The sequence below is a fragment of the Carassius auratus genome, unplaced genomic scaffold (genome assembly GCF_003368295.1).
Source record: "Carassius auratus strain Wakin unplaced genomic scaffold, ASM336829v1 scaf_tig00214714_1_2670353, whole genome shotgun sequence".
In the NCBI taxonomy this organism is placed as follows: domain Eukaryota; kingdom Metazoa; phylum Chordata; class Actinopteri; order Cypriniformes; family Cyprinidae; genus Carassius; species Carassius auratus.
The window spans coordinates 1,746,683-1,762,452 of NW_020527778.1; the positions used below are offsets into that span (position 1 = coordinate 1,746,683).

Sequence of the window (15,770 nt, forward strand, 5' to 3'; positions counted from 1 at the left end):
AAACCAGCTCTTTCCATCACCCGTGACCATGTTTAACTGTAATTTCTAAACTTTAACTTTTAATTCAGCCTAAAAAAAGTAACCAGTATGCTTTATCGACAGATTCAAGAGCACAGGACTTTTCATGAGATTTTGGTAAGAACGTTCCTGTTAATGTGGCGTTAAGGGCCTTTTCATTTGCAGGTCATTACAGAGACTATGCGCATGTAAACATTAGGCTAATTGTTATTGGATGCCTAAAGGATAGTTCACCCGAAATACTGTTAACAGTAGTGTTGTTTTGGACCCCATTCATTTTTAATTTAATTGTTTCTTTCCTAGAAACATTCTTCTAAATAGCTTCTTTCCACAGATAAAGAAAGTAATGCATGAACTATCCAAAGAGTTTGGATGCCAAATAGATATGCACCATCGCGGAGTTATTCAAAAAGTGTAAATTTTATTTTTTGTACAAAATCATACCATTCATTTACACTTTGCAATACAAAGTACAATCAAATCAGTGTCATATACATTCAACTAAACAATTACATGGCAAAATCTCTGAAGTTCCTGATAAAAAAAGGCACATGGCAAAGTATTGCATGTCTGAGTGCTGGTTATCTGTGGTTGCGTTATGATTGCACAACAGTTCAAATACTTTTAATGCAAGAAAACATCATTTTGCACTTGTTCCCCGTTTAAAAACATGGCATTAATTATTCCTTTGGTCTCAAGCTCATTGGTGTGTCACCATCTATGGTGTGAAATGTCTGACCGATTACCTCTCAGAAAAGAAAAAAAGAAACAAAAAGTGACTGTTACCCATTTAACATTCAGTCACAGGCATAAACCGCTATAAATTATTGCTTATGAGAGAGGCTTCGCATTTAAAACCTCCCAAATAGTACGTATCCGTAAACAAATGTACAGTACACATCAACCCGACCCAGACAGGGCGAATACTGTTGAAATGGAAGGCACATGACGGGCACATGAATCTGCATTCACACTGACATGAAAAGGCTTCTTAGTTAATGAATTAAGATCGCCAGTTTTTGTGCCGTTTCCTTTCTGAGGGTGTCGAATGTTCTCCAGGAACCAAACTTAAAGCAGAAAGGCTGTTTTGGGTCAGTTTTACTTGGTTGGAATCTGACTCCACAAACGCTTTATTCATTCAGATCCTGGGGCGGTGCATTTTTTATTTGCTTTTGGGATGCATTTTGCACTTCGTATCCAGTTTACCACGAGTAAACTGACAGGAAGAGCAGATCCAAGATCAGTGTTCACGATCGGAGGCACTTTAGTGAACGTGTTTGTGTGTGTCTCAGTGTGCAATGCAACAGCCAGATTCCTCATGTTTGTGCAGCAGCGACATGCGGGAGAACGTTTTGGAGCAGTTCTTGCACTGGTATTTCTTCACGTCTGAGTGAGTTTGCAGGTGAGCTCGGAGGTTGGACCGGTCTGCGAATGCACGACTGCAGTGGGGGCATGAAAAGGGTTTCTCACCTAATGAACACAAGAGTCATGTCAGCTCAAATTGAAGTGCATCATGCAATGCAATGTCTAGCACTATTAAAGACTACAAAATGTGCAAAAAAAGCATTCAATGCATAGCATGCAACAAGAAATTGCATTCTCACCTGTGTGCGTTCTAATGTGTCCTTGCAGCAACCAAGGTCTGGAGAAAGCTTTCCCGCACATTTTGCAAACGCACGGCAGCGTGTGTGTCCTTATGTGCATCTTTAGGGCCCCTAGACTCACATATTCCTTCTCGCAGTACTTGCAGCTGAATGATTTCCTGGTCTGTGCGTCGCAGTGCAGCTGCTTGTGTTTCATGAGTCCGGAATACGTGCTGTAGGACTTGTTGCACAAACTGCACTGAAACTTCTCAGCGTCTGACAGTTTAGTCGACTGTATCCGCTCATCTTCATCGCTTCTGGGGCTCTCCGAACCGCTGTGGTCTTTATTAGAGGATGTATCGGAGAAGGACGAGGGGTATCCGGAGATGGGGGACAGGTCACTGGGCAGGGGTGACAGGGGCAGGTTGCTGGTAGTCCAAACTGTAATGGGGTTGTACGACACCGGGCTTAACACTTCAGGTATAACAGGCACCGGGAGGGTTTTTAAGACATATGGAGAAATAAACACTGCAATAAAAAGGGAAATGCAAGCGTATTAGTTCACTGGGATCAGTATTTGGGTACTTGACATAAAATACTTAAGAAGTTACATGCAATATTCTTACATTTGAAATTATTTTAAATGCATTTTCTTTTTATGGCCATATTTATTGAGAAAATGTATTTTTTTATACTTATAAAAAGTTTTATTTTTATTTTAATATGCTTTCCCTAGAGCAGTTATATACTTTTGATAATAAACTCTATGTTATGCACCAAACACCCATTTAATTAACTTTGCATGGAGTTACATTCAGATGATACTTCTACAAAACTGATACCAGGTTATCATTCACCAAAAAACAATCTTAACGCATGTGCTCTGGTTTTTTCTGGTAAGTTAATTCGGCAGAAACTGTTTCCATTAGGATAATTTGGTTTGGTTGCCAAATATTCCGGTTTAATCCACATTCAGTCTTCATGTAAAAAGACATCGATAATTTTTTTTTTTAATGGATCAATTCAGTAAAAGTTACTTTTTAATGTGTTGCAACTCAAAGTGTCTTAACTTTAACGAAGACTTGCAAAACACTTAAAAAGTTTAACTAACTTCAACTTATCATGGTTAGGTGTTAGAAACGTCAAATGTATTACCTGTTGGACTGTCCAGTTCTCTATAATTCGGTTTCTTGGTTGCATTGAAATGCTTCTTTACTAGGAATGAACGAGGCATCCTGGAATACGTTTAAAGCTGACTGGCAGATATATATGTCCTCTCTTCTCTTGTATAAAGTCAAATCACTGAAATCCTTACTGCTCGGTCCGACAGAGCTTCATCTTCTTGCGCAGATCTGCTTTAAACTCCAGAACCTCGGTGAAAAAAACAAGTAAATACTTCCAATCAGGTGCAAAGGGAGGAGCAGCGCGTTCGATACGTGCATATTCATGAGCTCCGGCCCAATCGAAATAGAGGCGTGGCTTATAGGGGGCGTGGCTGAGGTGGCCATGGAAAGGAAGACAGGTGTTCACGCAAGGGATATGTATGGAGATGAAATAATGTTCAGACTTGTCACAGATGGTCAAAGCACACAGGAATGCAATTTTTCCTGAATGTTTAAAGCAGGATAGCTCATTTAAAGAATAATGCTGATTCTTAAAAGGGAATTTAGATCTTGTTAACTCTTTGTCCTGATTGATTTGTGAGTATTCAAAACAAAAACAACAAAAATTAGTATTTATGCTGGCATTTAATTTTACTAGTTGTTCCCCTTAAGTGTTCATTCTGGCAACTCTCACTAACGTTTAAATATAGCCTATGTTATGTCAGTTTTCATATCCAACCGTTTTTAAAGATGTTTTAAAATATATAAATTGTGTATACATTTAATTATGGATTACGAGTTTCATTGAAACATTTACTGAAATCCAATGTAAACCTTCAAGATGAAGCACGTCTATTTTAATCGCAGTTTGCTAGCGCCCTCTTGTGTTCACGCGACTAACTCTAGTAGAGCATGATTTAGTTGCCTCTAAATAAGGTTAATTAGGTCTTGTGTAATATTTTTTCCTATGTATAAACAATGAAAAGGGTTTGACAAGTAGCCTAAATTAAGGTTAAAACAAAATATTTTAAATGTGTTGGCCTTCATAAAAATCCACCTAGAGTTAATTAAATGTAGGCCTAATACTTTAAATACATTTTATGTGATGGACCATATAATCAATAAACCAGTTGATTAGAGCAATCATAACTCCAAAAAAGCGCTGTTTTTAATTATTATTTCTTGAGTGTTAAACTCAATTTCTCAATTTGTTTGTGTTTATATATATATATATATATATATATATATATATATATATATATATATATATATATATATATATATATATATATATATATATATATATATATATATATATGCCACTGTGTTTTATATTTTGTTGTCTAATGCAATGCATTTTTAAGTGTGCCTTGAGTGTCCAACTTCTTTTTGGAATCACAATATATTCATTGTGTTGTAAAATCACTACATTTTTATGCTGATAGAAACCATTAGCACCTCGTTCCATTTAGACTTGTAGCTATTCTAGAAGCGATTCATAATTGGAGAGCTGCTTTTAGATGGGTATTTCAGTGAAAACAGGACAAAGAGTGTTTTCAGAGTTAATGGTGATAGGTTATAATTGCTCAGTATAGACCTTAATCAGAGAAGCGCCATATTTAATTTTTGATGGGTAATGAAAACTGTGAGGCTGTGAGGGAGAAAAATACAGTGTGCTCAATGGATTGTAGCCCACTGTTGTTTAATAAAAAAGTTCATAAACTAGTTTTGAAAGTTGAGCTGTGAAAATTGCATGATTTAGACCCTTTGCAACATCGTAAAGATTGTCGCTCCCTCACAGTCTTGTTTTCATAAATTCAATGTCTTTTAATAACCCGATTAAGGTGTACTTTTTAGTCACACTTAGACTGAAAGATTACAATATATATTTGGCACAGAGTGATTGAAAACTGTAGGCCTTTTTTTTTTCTTATTTGGATGCATATTCTTTTCAGAAAAAAAACCCTGTTCTGGTTAGAAGCATGAGTTAGAAAAGTGAATAACAGGTAAAATCAATAACCATCAAATGAAGATTAAAAGATAACCATCGTCATGTGAATATAAAGTTAGCACCTCTCAATAGGCCTCTTGTCTTGAGTAATTAAAACAGGCATGCTAAGCAGATTTCTTCCTCTTCTGGGGGAATTTTTAATTGTAAGACAGATTTCTTATCTGCCAAAACTAATTACAGAAATGAGGTAGTATCCTTTGTTCACAGCGCAGTGAAAGCAAGGGCATTCATTTCTCTTTTCTCAATGACACAAATACATTTGTCTGTATTTCTCTGTGTGTTTGACAGAATAAGCACATTAAAAAATATAGTTTTGCACTATTTTCTTTGTTTTGTTGCAGTAAAACCTATACTGAATAAATATTGCATATATATTGCAATTATTGCATAATTTCTATGAAATAATAATACAGTATTGCATTTTTAATGATTGCTGTAATTTGCTATTATGTCAACCAGTCTTGACAATTGTTTGTACATGCATTGTTGACTCCAATCACACAGGGCCTGATAAATGTATGGACGAACAGAGACTGGATTGTGTTTGCGGAGACAGGGGAAATAAATGTGAGCACGGCACAATCGGGCTGCTTCACAACCTCTGGTTCAAGAGATTTCCTATAACAGCCTTTCTAGATCAAATGCAATGGGAATAGATATCCAGTAGTATGTTTGATGACCTAATGTATGTTTCTTGTTAATGTTATTCTGCTGTGGAGACTGTGTAAGCAGGTCATTGTAGCAGATGCTTTTATCTAAAGCGACGTACAGTAGTTATTACAGAGACAGTCCCTCCGGAGCAACCTGAGGTTAAGTGCTTTACTCAAACGCACAATGGAGGTTGCTCACAGATAACCTATTGTGGTAGTCACAACTGTAACCTTTTCACTATCAGCCCAGATGTTCAACACCTATATCCTGCATACTGAAAATCAATGGAGAATCCAGTAGAAAGAAAGAACGGGTGCTATTACTTATGAGGCAAAGTTAATTATCCTTTTTAAAATGATAATTTGCATGTCAGTGATGGATAAAAAAAGTAAAAAAAAAACAGCATATAGAGAAGATGCTGACTGCACAGGCTATTACCGACTGCATACTTACTAAAACAGTATGCAGAGGCATTGCTAAAACTGAAATATCAATGGTAATTTGTAATGTTGTGTAGAAACATCATTGGTTATGTAAAGCTTTGTGGGGAATGTTCTCGTAGAGTCTGTGGGTTCCTCTGCTTCCTTCGCCAAATAATACCGCATTGAGAAGCACGCACATGATGGAGCTTGTGCCCCCATCTCGTGCGTTTGTGCACCGCATTACCCCCTAAGCTCTAAATATTCGGCTAATATATTCAGACTAAAACGAACGGATGCTTAGCGTCAGTCAACACTGACGGAACGAAAAGGCAGATGAGAGAGAGAGAGAGAGAGAGAGAGAGAGAGAGAAAGAGAGACAGAGAGAGAGACGTGAAAAGCGCCTGTGATTCGGACGTTCGGTTCTTTTAGAGAGTCGATTCTTTCGGGCTGTTTGTTTCAAATGAACCGGTTCAAAACACAAAACCACAAATTGATTGATTGAGTCCTCGCTTGCAAATGTTTGCGGATGTCCCTGCTTGGGGTTTTATTTAAATTTTTAATTTATAGATTTTGTATAGGTAAGCCTATATCGCTTTGTTTCGTATGTTGTTCTAATTCAAAACATTGGAAGAATACTGCTAGCTGAATTCTTATATATAATGTAGGCTATACTATTGCTACATTCACTGCATTCTACATAGTAATGCAAAATTACGAAGAATGGTATTAGCCTGTTTGGAAAAAATAGCATACTTCTCTACTTTTCTTATTAAGTATGATGCATTATGTTTTGCACATTTCCAATATGCAGATGGCTTTTACATCTGCCAAGATGTGCATGAATGATACAAAGTGACTCAATTTTAGGGTGCGTGTGCACTGCATGTGTCCTAGACTGGTGCACTCAGTTTGTCTATTGATTTTTAGTGTGACGAATAAACTGTAATATCAGTGTTTTCTTTTTTTCAGTCTGTCATTGTTTGACCAGAAAGCAATGACATTTTTTTTTTAATCAAAACTGAAAAATCCTGAACCATATTTATTTCCACTGAAATCACATTGGTTACTAAATCATGAGATTATGTTCTTTTAAATAGTAAAAATAAAAGACAGTGTACAGTATATATTGCGCAGATGCAGTGAGTGCCGTTTCATTTCGAAAAAAATGTCAAAGTTCTCCTACATCCGAGTTATTTCGCTTTCACGCGCTTTGCGAATCGGCTCGAGAGAATCATTTAGAAGAATCGGTTCAAAGAACCGTTCGCTCGCGAATCGGTCATCGCTACTTGTGGTTTTCAGCCGGTCATTATTATTGCTCAGGATGCGTAGCGACAGCGGAAGATATGTAGATGGAAACCTGCATGGCTCGGATTGCAGAGGATGCTGGAGAACAAGCCGACAGATGTGTCTCGCCTGCTTTGGGAATATATACTAAGAGCAAGTTTAAAGGACTCGCTTTGGAATATTTCGCCAAGCGGTTGCGGATGGAGACTGTGCATTAGTGGTCGTTATGATCCGGAGGCTGATCAGTCGTTTTCATATAGACAGTGATGACAAATGCAAGAGGGATGGAAGAACTGTGAACTTGAATGAGTGGAACCAATTGCAATTTACCACCTGTTAGTTGAATATCAGGTAAGCTTTTATAACTAGCAGTACTGGGATTTCCATCTAATGCAATACAATAGATGCACATATTTTAACTGACCAGTCATTTGTCTATTTGGTAAGCTTTTCTGATAAGTGTTTCTAACAAGATTAGTCACCACCATTCAGACAGATCTAATTATGGAGAGAGGACAAATGAAGGAGTGAGATTTAGTATCTCACGTGAACACCAATCCAAATGATCTAAAAACGAAGCTTTGTTGCCTAAACTTAAGAACACAGATGAGTGTGTGAAGCCTTTGATGCTGCATTAGAGATGCTGGAGCACAGAACAGCCTGCTTATGCACGTTTTGCTGTGTCAGATCTTCTTTTCACATCAGGTGCAATAAAACACATGCATCCTTGTTCTCATCCAAACATTGTCTATCAAATTGTTCTTGGGCTGGCAGCCCTTCAAAGATGAGTGTTTAGGGACGCCCATCATTTTTAATTAAGGGTTTGCATGCCCTCAAGCACCCAATTTGTCTTCAGTTTAATGTGATTGAATAATTCATTTAAATAAACATGTAAATATGACATAGCTTGTTAATATCTGACATGGCAAAGCTGCTTTAAAGCTGACTTAGCACCACAAGTGTCCAAGTGTTACTCGGTCAGCTGACATCTTTTTCGTTGGGATTCATCTGTGTGTTGCATGTGTTCACATTGATATCCATTATATCAATTACATATTTCATTTGCTTTACTAAGCAGATAACTAGAAGGAGGACAGAACCGCCTGCATTCTTTAACATAAACAGGCCAGCATTACCATAATGTTTTGCCATCATCATCTACGACAGATTGTTCTCATGCACATACACCCTATAGTGCCTCATTTACACGAAACACTGTTTAAATAGAGTGATAATGGTTTGTCGTGTCGAGGGAGGAGTGACTGTGTTGTGTGCATCGTTGACTCAACCCGAATGCGACCTGCAGACAGCTGGCGAATGTCTTGTGGCTTTCCATACCTAAAAAGATGTCTTTCTTTCTTAAGCCTGTCTTGTGTTTCATGGTTTGATATAGAGCAAACAAAAGGAAAACTCTCAGATATAGTCCTCAACCCACCCAGAAAATTATATGAAGACAGGTAAATAGGGAGTTGAGTCATTGTCTTGAGCTATTTTGTCAAGACTGTAGGAATATTTCGAGTTGGAAATAGAGTTTATGTTGTTATAAACATTCATAGACATGATTTCTGAGGTTATAAAGGTTCAATTCTAATGAGAGACATACTATAAATATTCATATGCATTTAATGAATATTTAATGCTTGATCTGTCTTATACAGACAAACATAAAGGTTTTTATACCTTTAGTTTTTTTTAAGGAATAGTTCATCCAGAAATAAACATTTGCTGAATATTTATGCACTCTCAGGTAGTCCAAGATGCACATAACAGATTTGGAGAAATTTAGCATTATGATCTCTTGCCACTGGGTCTTCTGCAGTGAATGGGTGCCGTCAGAATGAGAGTCCAAACAGCTGATAAAAACATCACAATGATCCACAAGTAATCCACACCACTCCAGTCCATCAGTTAACATCTGGTGAAGAGAAAGGTTTTGTGTTTGTATGAAATTGCTCATGGCCAAAATACCAATTTGTTTAGAATAGTTTCGGACTGTTTTTGCTTGTAAATGGTGTTGATTGGTGCATATTTCTCTGCTTAATTAAGACGAGACACATTTTTCACTGGAGAAAGCAACATTACGGACAGGAGACTCATGTTTAGCTAGAAGCAATGGTTTGAAACAAAGGGGATATATCTTAAAGGGATAGTTCAACCAAAAAGAAGAAAGTCATATACACCTTGGATGCCTTGGAGGGTGATTATAATGGGTTAATTTTCATCTTTGGGTGAACTATCCCTTTAATGATGGATTTGTTTCTTACAAATGTGCAACTTTTCACTTCACAAGACATTAATTGATGGACTGGAGTCATGTGAATTGCTTTTGGATGGCACCCATTCACTGCTGAGGATCCATTGGTGAGCAAGTGATGTAATGCTACATTTTCCCAAATCTTTTCTGATGAAGAAACTATCTCATCTACATCTTATATGGTCTGTGGGTGAGTAGTATTTCAGCAAGTTCTCAGTTTTGGGTGAATTATTCCTTTAAGAGTATACTTTCATGCTCTCTTCTTCATTCATGCAGCTGCACACTGCTCCGAGTGTGTGTTCACGGTGTGTGTGTGTGTTCACTTTGGATGGGTTAAATGCAGAGCTTGAATTCTGAGTATGGGTTACCATACTTTGTCACTTTGTCACTTTGTTTCAGACCCACTAGAGAACCACCCGGAGATCAGTCAAATCTTTGCTCACGCCTGCAGTGCACGGTTGATCATTTTGTCTCACTTGCAGTCACAGCAGTGGCAGCATTCAAGGTTACCCAGCGCACCCTGAATAGTAACAGACAAGTGCTCTAAGTGATCCATTAGGCAGCGGAAGCATCCAGCAGACCTTTCTCGTAAAATGTGATGAGACAGATGGCGAGGCTTCTGTAACAGCAGTGATTTCTGTGGAACAAGCTAAAAGAAAGCAATGAAAACGATAGGGGTGTGTATAAGAGCGGTATATGATGATAATGGTGCGCTTTGGTGCTGGTGCTCTCTGGGCTAAATTATAAATAGTGTGTGTGCTCTAATGCAACACTGCCATTAAAATCTTCAGTGCATAGAATATAACACTTGCTATGTCAGTCAAAAATGTCTTGCATGAACATTATTCTGAATAAGTGCATCCATAATAACATGGGTTACTGATTCCTGACCATTTCCTGAACAGCAGCTGTGCATCTAATAAAAAGACTTCTCAGAAGAGTGGAAGCTGTTACATCAGCATAAACAGGACTTTTTCACTATTAATGTGCATGGTTTTGAACGCAAATTTTAAATAAGCACATATGAGTGTGGAGTTTGGATGCACACAAACTTTAAGCCATGTGGTGTAGGGAAGAGTGGGGTAAAAAGTGTCTGTTTCACCCCATTAATCAGACAAACTGTGCATAATTCTTTGTCACCTGACCATATTTTTATTTATATTTTTTAGAAAATCTCAGTAAATTTTCAACATTGCAGGTAAATTGCATTTTATTTAAAATAAACTTCTAAAGATTGAAATATAATTATATGTTTAAAATATGCACAGTTTTTGACCAATACTAATACAAATACTAATGCAAAATATTGACCATTGATTCATTACATTCATATATTTTGAATATTAACATAAACGTAAACGTAAATGTGAATAATGTGCATGATGGTAACATTTTACAATAAGGTCGTATTAGTTAACATTAGTTAATGCATATAAACGAACTATAATCAATACATTTGTTACAGTATTTATTCATCTTTGTTAACGTTAGTTAATAAAATACAATTGTTTGTTGTTTTTAAGTCATCTTAGTTCAGGTCCAATTGTTTTAATAATGTATTAGTAAATGTTGAAATGAACATAATCTAAGATTAATAAATGCTTTATAAGTACTGCTCATTGCTAGTTCATAATAACTAACAAAACCAAAACTTACTGTAAAGTGTTACCAATAATACATTCATATTAGAATATGCATTGGATTGCATTTAAAGAAATAAATAAATTAAATGGTAAAGATTATATTTTCAATATAAATGTCAATTTTCCCATACCGTTTTAAGCATTTATATTTTTAAATATATATTTTAATATCTATATTTCTTCTGATAGCATACATCCTGCAATATATTTAGGTGTATTCATTTAATCTAATTTCTGCTGGACTAGAGCCCAAGTCAAAAGTGACACAGCTTACCCCGTTCTCCTCTGTAGCAATGTTGGAATATGCTGGAGAAAAACACAACATGCAGAAATATTTTTTTCTGAAATATTCTACATACACTGTTTGTGTCTGCACGGTCACTGAGCCGTAAAGTGTGCAAGGATGTGTGTTTCTTTATTTGGATGCAGATTGTCATGGAGCATATGGTTGTTTCAGAGCGTGCAGTTTGTTTGCAATTCATGCAAGGATGGTCAAAGTCAAAAGTGAACAACAGCTTCAAGCAGTCATGCTCATTCATTCTTGTCAAGCACACACAATAATAAACTCAGCCTTTTGTTGCCAGATGATCCTTGCTTCTTGGCTGATACTTCATGTTTTGGAGGTTAGACTGCTTGTTTTCCAAAACAGACCCCATTTTGTCATGCTGTGGGGCTGTTTAGTTGATTCCTGACCCTTGCATTTTATTGGCTTGAAAATGGGTGTTTCCACAAACACAGAACCGCCCCTTGGAATGCCTCAAAATGATGCAGCACCTTTAGAGACGTGATTTGTTTGGGAATGAGGAGCGCTCGCTGTTTCCATCATCATTAAGCTCAGCGTCATCCGTGGGTTTTCAGTGCATTGGGACTGAGCGGCCAGGTGGTGAGAATGTAAAGTAATAGGTCATGAATAATAAACTCTCTTTGCTTTCTCTTTCACACTTGCACTGATGCTAAGTTCCAGCATCTTTCGAGCAGCTGAGGGTTAAGTACAGCATTCAAGGACAGCACGGCAGTTTTTAGCACCAAGCCTCATTGAGTTTTTTCAGCCTCTGTAAACTCTAGATCTGAGATGTGAACTGCTTATTTCTATCTCTGTGTTCTTTAATTTCTTTAGTTCCATGGAACCTATCATATTCATAATGACTGCATGTTGTATTTTATAGCATATTCATATATAAATATATTTACAATATATTTACAGTATATTTATTTTATATACAGTACAGACCAAAAGTTTGGAAACATGACTATTTTTAATGTTTTTGAAAGAAGTTTCTTCTGCTCATCAAGTCTGCATTTATTTGATCAAAAATACAGAAACAACTGTAATATTGTAAAATATTATTACAACTTAAAATAATAGTTTTATATTTGAATATACTTTAAAAAAATAATTTATTCCTGTGATGCAAAGCTGAATTTTCAGCATCATTACTCCAGCTTCAGTGTCACATGTAACATCAGTCGATCACACGATCATTTAGAAATCATTCTAATATTCTGATTTATTATGAGTGTTGAAACAGTTCTGCGGTCTAATATATTTGATGAATAAAAGGTTAAAAAGAACTGCATTTATTCAAAATAATAAAACAATTCTAATAATATATATTCTAATAATATATTTTCTTTAATTTTCTGACCAGTAGTGTATATTGTTATTACAAAATATTTATATTTTAAAAACATAGCTTTTTTTTTTTTTTACTTTTTATTCTTAAGTATCCTACAAAAGTATCCCATGTTCTGAAAAAATATTAAGCAGCAGAACTGTTTCCAACTTTGATAATGAATCATCATATTAGAATGATTTCTAATGGATCATGTGATAATGATCCGAAAAATTCAGCTTTGCATCACAGAAATAAATGATAATTTAAAGTATAATAAATGTAAAAACAATTATTTTAAATTGTTATAATATATCACAATATTACATTTTTTTCTGTATTTTTGATCAAATAAATGCAGGCTTGATGAGCAGAAGAAACTTCTTTCAAAAACATTAAAAATAGTAATGTTTCCAAACTTTTGGTCTGTACTGTATATATATATATATTTCTTAAAAAAGTAAAGTAATTTTTTTTTTAAATGTACTGTATGTATGTAATGTAAATGTAATCTAAATGTAATGTAATGCTAAAATAAAGTAAAATATACATATTAGATATAAACAAGGCACTGAATCCTGGGTGCGACTGCTCTCTTGGTGTGTGTTCACTACTCACTGCTGAGTGTGTGTGTTCACCCAAAAATGATGAAAATTAACCTATGATTTACACACCCTCAGGGCATTTTAGGCGTATCTGACATTCGTCTTTCAGATGAATCGTGTGGAGTAGTTTTATGATGGATGGATGCACTTTTTTCGGCTTCAAAATCGGGAACCATTCACTGCAATTATACAGCTTGGAACAGCCAGGACATTTATAACTGCAAATGTGTTCATCTGAAAGAGGAATGTCAGATACGCCTAGGATGCCCCGAAGGTGAGTAAATCATGGGCTAATTTTCATTTTTGGATGAACTATCCCTTTAAGTGCAGAGCACAGATTCTGAGTATGGGACACAATACTTAGCTTAGGTCACGTCACTTCATGTTTGTTTACATCAAGATTACTCGTGCAGCTCTATGATCACACATCGAAATATCACGTTACTATGCTATGCATGCTTAAAAAAGCATTTTGTTAGTGTTTCTATAAGATTTCATATTCTAAATTCTGTCAGTTGTTGCATTTCTAACAAAATTAGGTCCATGCTTATTAATATTCATCTTGATTGTTATCAGAAACGCAAGATATCCCCCTCAGCGGCACTCATTATGTTTACTAATGTGTGCCAGTTAGTCTCCTGTCAACACAGCTAATTTATTGTGTTTTTAATGGGCTGGTCTCGCTGACAATTGAAGAGAAAGGCTGCTAACTCATAAACACACCAAACTTTGTCTTGTTCTTGAATGCACGGTATGGCTGGCTCTGACAGCGGCAGTAATTACCCATCTTTGTTGCTGTGATGAGTCTCATGTGTCCATTAGGTTTCTTCTGGCACCTCCTCTGTGCTTTCAAGCACTGCCTCACCAAAAGTCATCCGTCATGGAAAGAGAGGTCAGGACTTGAGTCTATAAATCTGCCATTTGCTAATTTACCGAGCCTCATTCCCATTGTTGCCTCTATGTCGATGTGGTTTGGTGATCAATGCCGGCGGGTCTCGCCAGTGTATTAACTAATGAGGGCTAAGCAGGAAAGGGTTGATTTTAGCAATGAGATGTCAGAGCGGGATAATGTGAAGGGATGAAGCAGAGATGAAACTTTAATCAAGCGTAACGCCGTGTCCAGGCTCTCTGTAGTGACCTTTGCATTGCTCGCCCTAAGCCTGTTCAACAGAGCAACAGGGTCAAAAAAGCAAAAGCTGAGAAACACTTGATCAGGTCTAACAGATCTGAGTCAGTAAGACATTTCTATCATTACTTCAGGCTTGAAAGTTTATGACCAAATCATTACTTGATTTTTGTAGCTTTCAGACTTTAGTTGTTCTTTTATAAATTCTGAGTTATCTTCTTAAGGTAGAACTGGGATGTATTTATATTATATTAATACATATTATTTTTATATTTACAATTTATTATATTCTATATTTTAATAAAAGTAATAATTTCAGAAAAAAATTTAGATATTAAAGTAATCATATTTGTAATTAAAAACAATTATGGTAATAATAAAATATGAACATGTATTTATTAATTAAATAAATGAGACAATCATTGATACAGTGAGAGTATAGTGTGGATATCATGAATAATTTAGACTTATAGAGATAATTGGCTGAGAAATTACAAATTAAATATTACTTTATAGATGGTAATATATTAGACAAATGTTGAGATGTTGACCTTTAATTTATTTGTATTTTTTTAATTTTAAAGTGCCCCTATTATGAATTTTTTTTAAATTACCTTTCATGCAGTGTGCAACACAGCTCTGCAAAGTTTTAAATCTGAAAGTGCACCGTGTATAAAGTTATTGTCTCTCAAAAGAAAATGTAGACTCTGAATCATTGAAATGAGTCGTTTTTTAAACGAATCCGTCACGTTTCATATTGACTTCATCATGCAACATTAGAATATTGCCCGCCCACTTGTTGGTCTGAAATAAAAATGTAAATACATTTTTTGCCATTAGGTGCCGCTTTTGGAGCAGTAAAATAGCAGTTTTAATGCTGTACACAAAGCAGCACTGCACTCACAAACGCTGCTTTATCAGACATTGCAGGCACAATGTTGTGGTGTTGGCGTAGTGGATAAGACACATGCCTTTGGTTTGAGAGACCTGGGTTTGAATCCACTGTGAGACACCAAGTTGCACAAGAGGCGTGCAACCTCTTTCATATATAGCAATTGTAACTTGCTTTGGATAAAAGCATTAAAGGGGGGGTGAAATGCTCGTTTTCACTCAATATCCTGTTAATCTTGAGTACCTATAGAGTAGTACTGCATCCTTCATAACTCCAAAAAGTCTTTAGTTTTATTATATTCATAAGAGAAAGATAGTCTGTACCGATTTTTCCCGGAAAAACACGAGCGCCTAGAGGCGTGACGTGTGGGCGGAGCTAAAGAATCACGAGCGCCAGTATTATTTTGTGTTGAGCGAGTCTGGAAGCTGTGACACAGATCCAGAGGCTGAAATTTAACAAGAACAGCATCAGCAAAGGCTTCTCTATGTGGTTTGTACTGAAACTGTATATATTTGCTTAGCGGTTTTGGAAAATGACTAAGTTCCACTTTGTCGTCTTTTTTTTT

General features: G+C 36.1%; 2 protein-coding genes across 4 annotated transcripts in view; one reads left to right on the plus strand and one right to left on the minus strand.

Annotated features, from left to right (window-relative positions):
- Window positions 1-419: 419 nt before the first annotated feature.
- Window positions 420-2,971, minus strand: LOC113092836 (zinc finger protein SNAI2-like). The gene is made up of 3 exons (XM_026258605.1): window positions 2,757-2,971; window positions 1,623-2,129; window positions 420-1,488 (listed from the first exon to the last, which is right to left on the minus strand). Exons 1-3 carry the CDS (start codon window positions 2,833-2,835, stop codon window positions 1,307-1,309), a joined length of 768 nt encoding a protein of 255 aa, XP_026114390.1. The 5' UTR covers window positions 2,836-2,971; the 3' UTR covers window positions 420-1,306.
- A 4,115-nt stretch (window positions 2,972-7,086) lies between these two features.
- sntg1 (syntrophin, gamma 1) overlaps window positions 7,087-15,770 on the plus strand; it is a 46,620-nt gene continuing 37,936 nt past the window's right edge. For all 3 annotated transcript variants that reach the window (XM_026258596.1, XM_026258599.1, XM_026258597.1), the window contains exon 1: window positions 7,087-7,423. The gene's annotated coding sequence lies outside the window, so the exon portion shown is untranslated. The remainder of the gene's footprint in view (window positions 7,424-15,770) is intronic.

Bases quoted from the DNA above. Each gene is read 5' to 3' on its own strand.
- LOC113092836 (XM_026258605.1), bottom strand. From the start codon at position 2,835: ATGCCTCGTTCATTCCTAGTAAAGAAGCATTTCAATGCAACCAAGAAA. The intron at 2,130-2,756 runs GTAATACATTTG...TTTTTATTGCAG, and splicing joins AGAACTGGACAGTCCAACAG to TGTTTATTTCTCCATATGTC. The intron at 1,489-1,622 runs GTGAGAATGCAA...TGTGTTCATTAG, and splicing joins ACACATTAGAACGCACACAG to GTGAGAAACCCTTTTCATGC.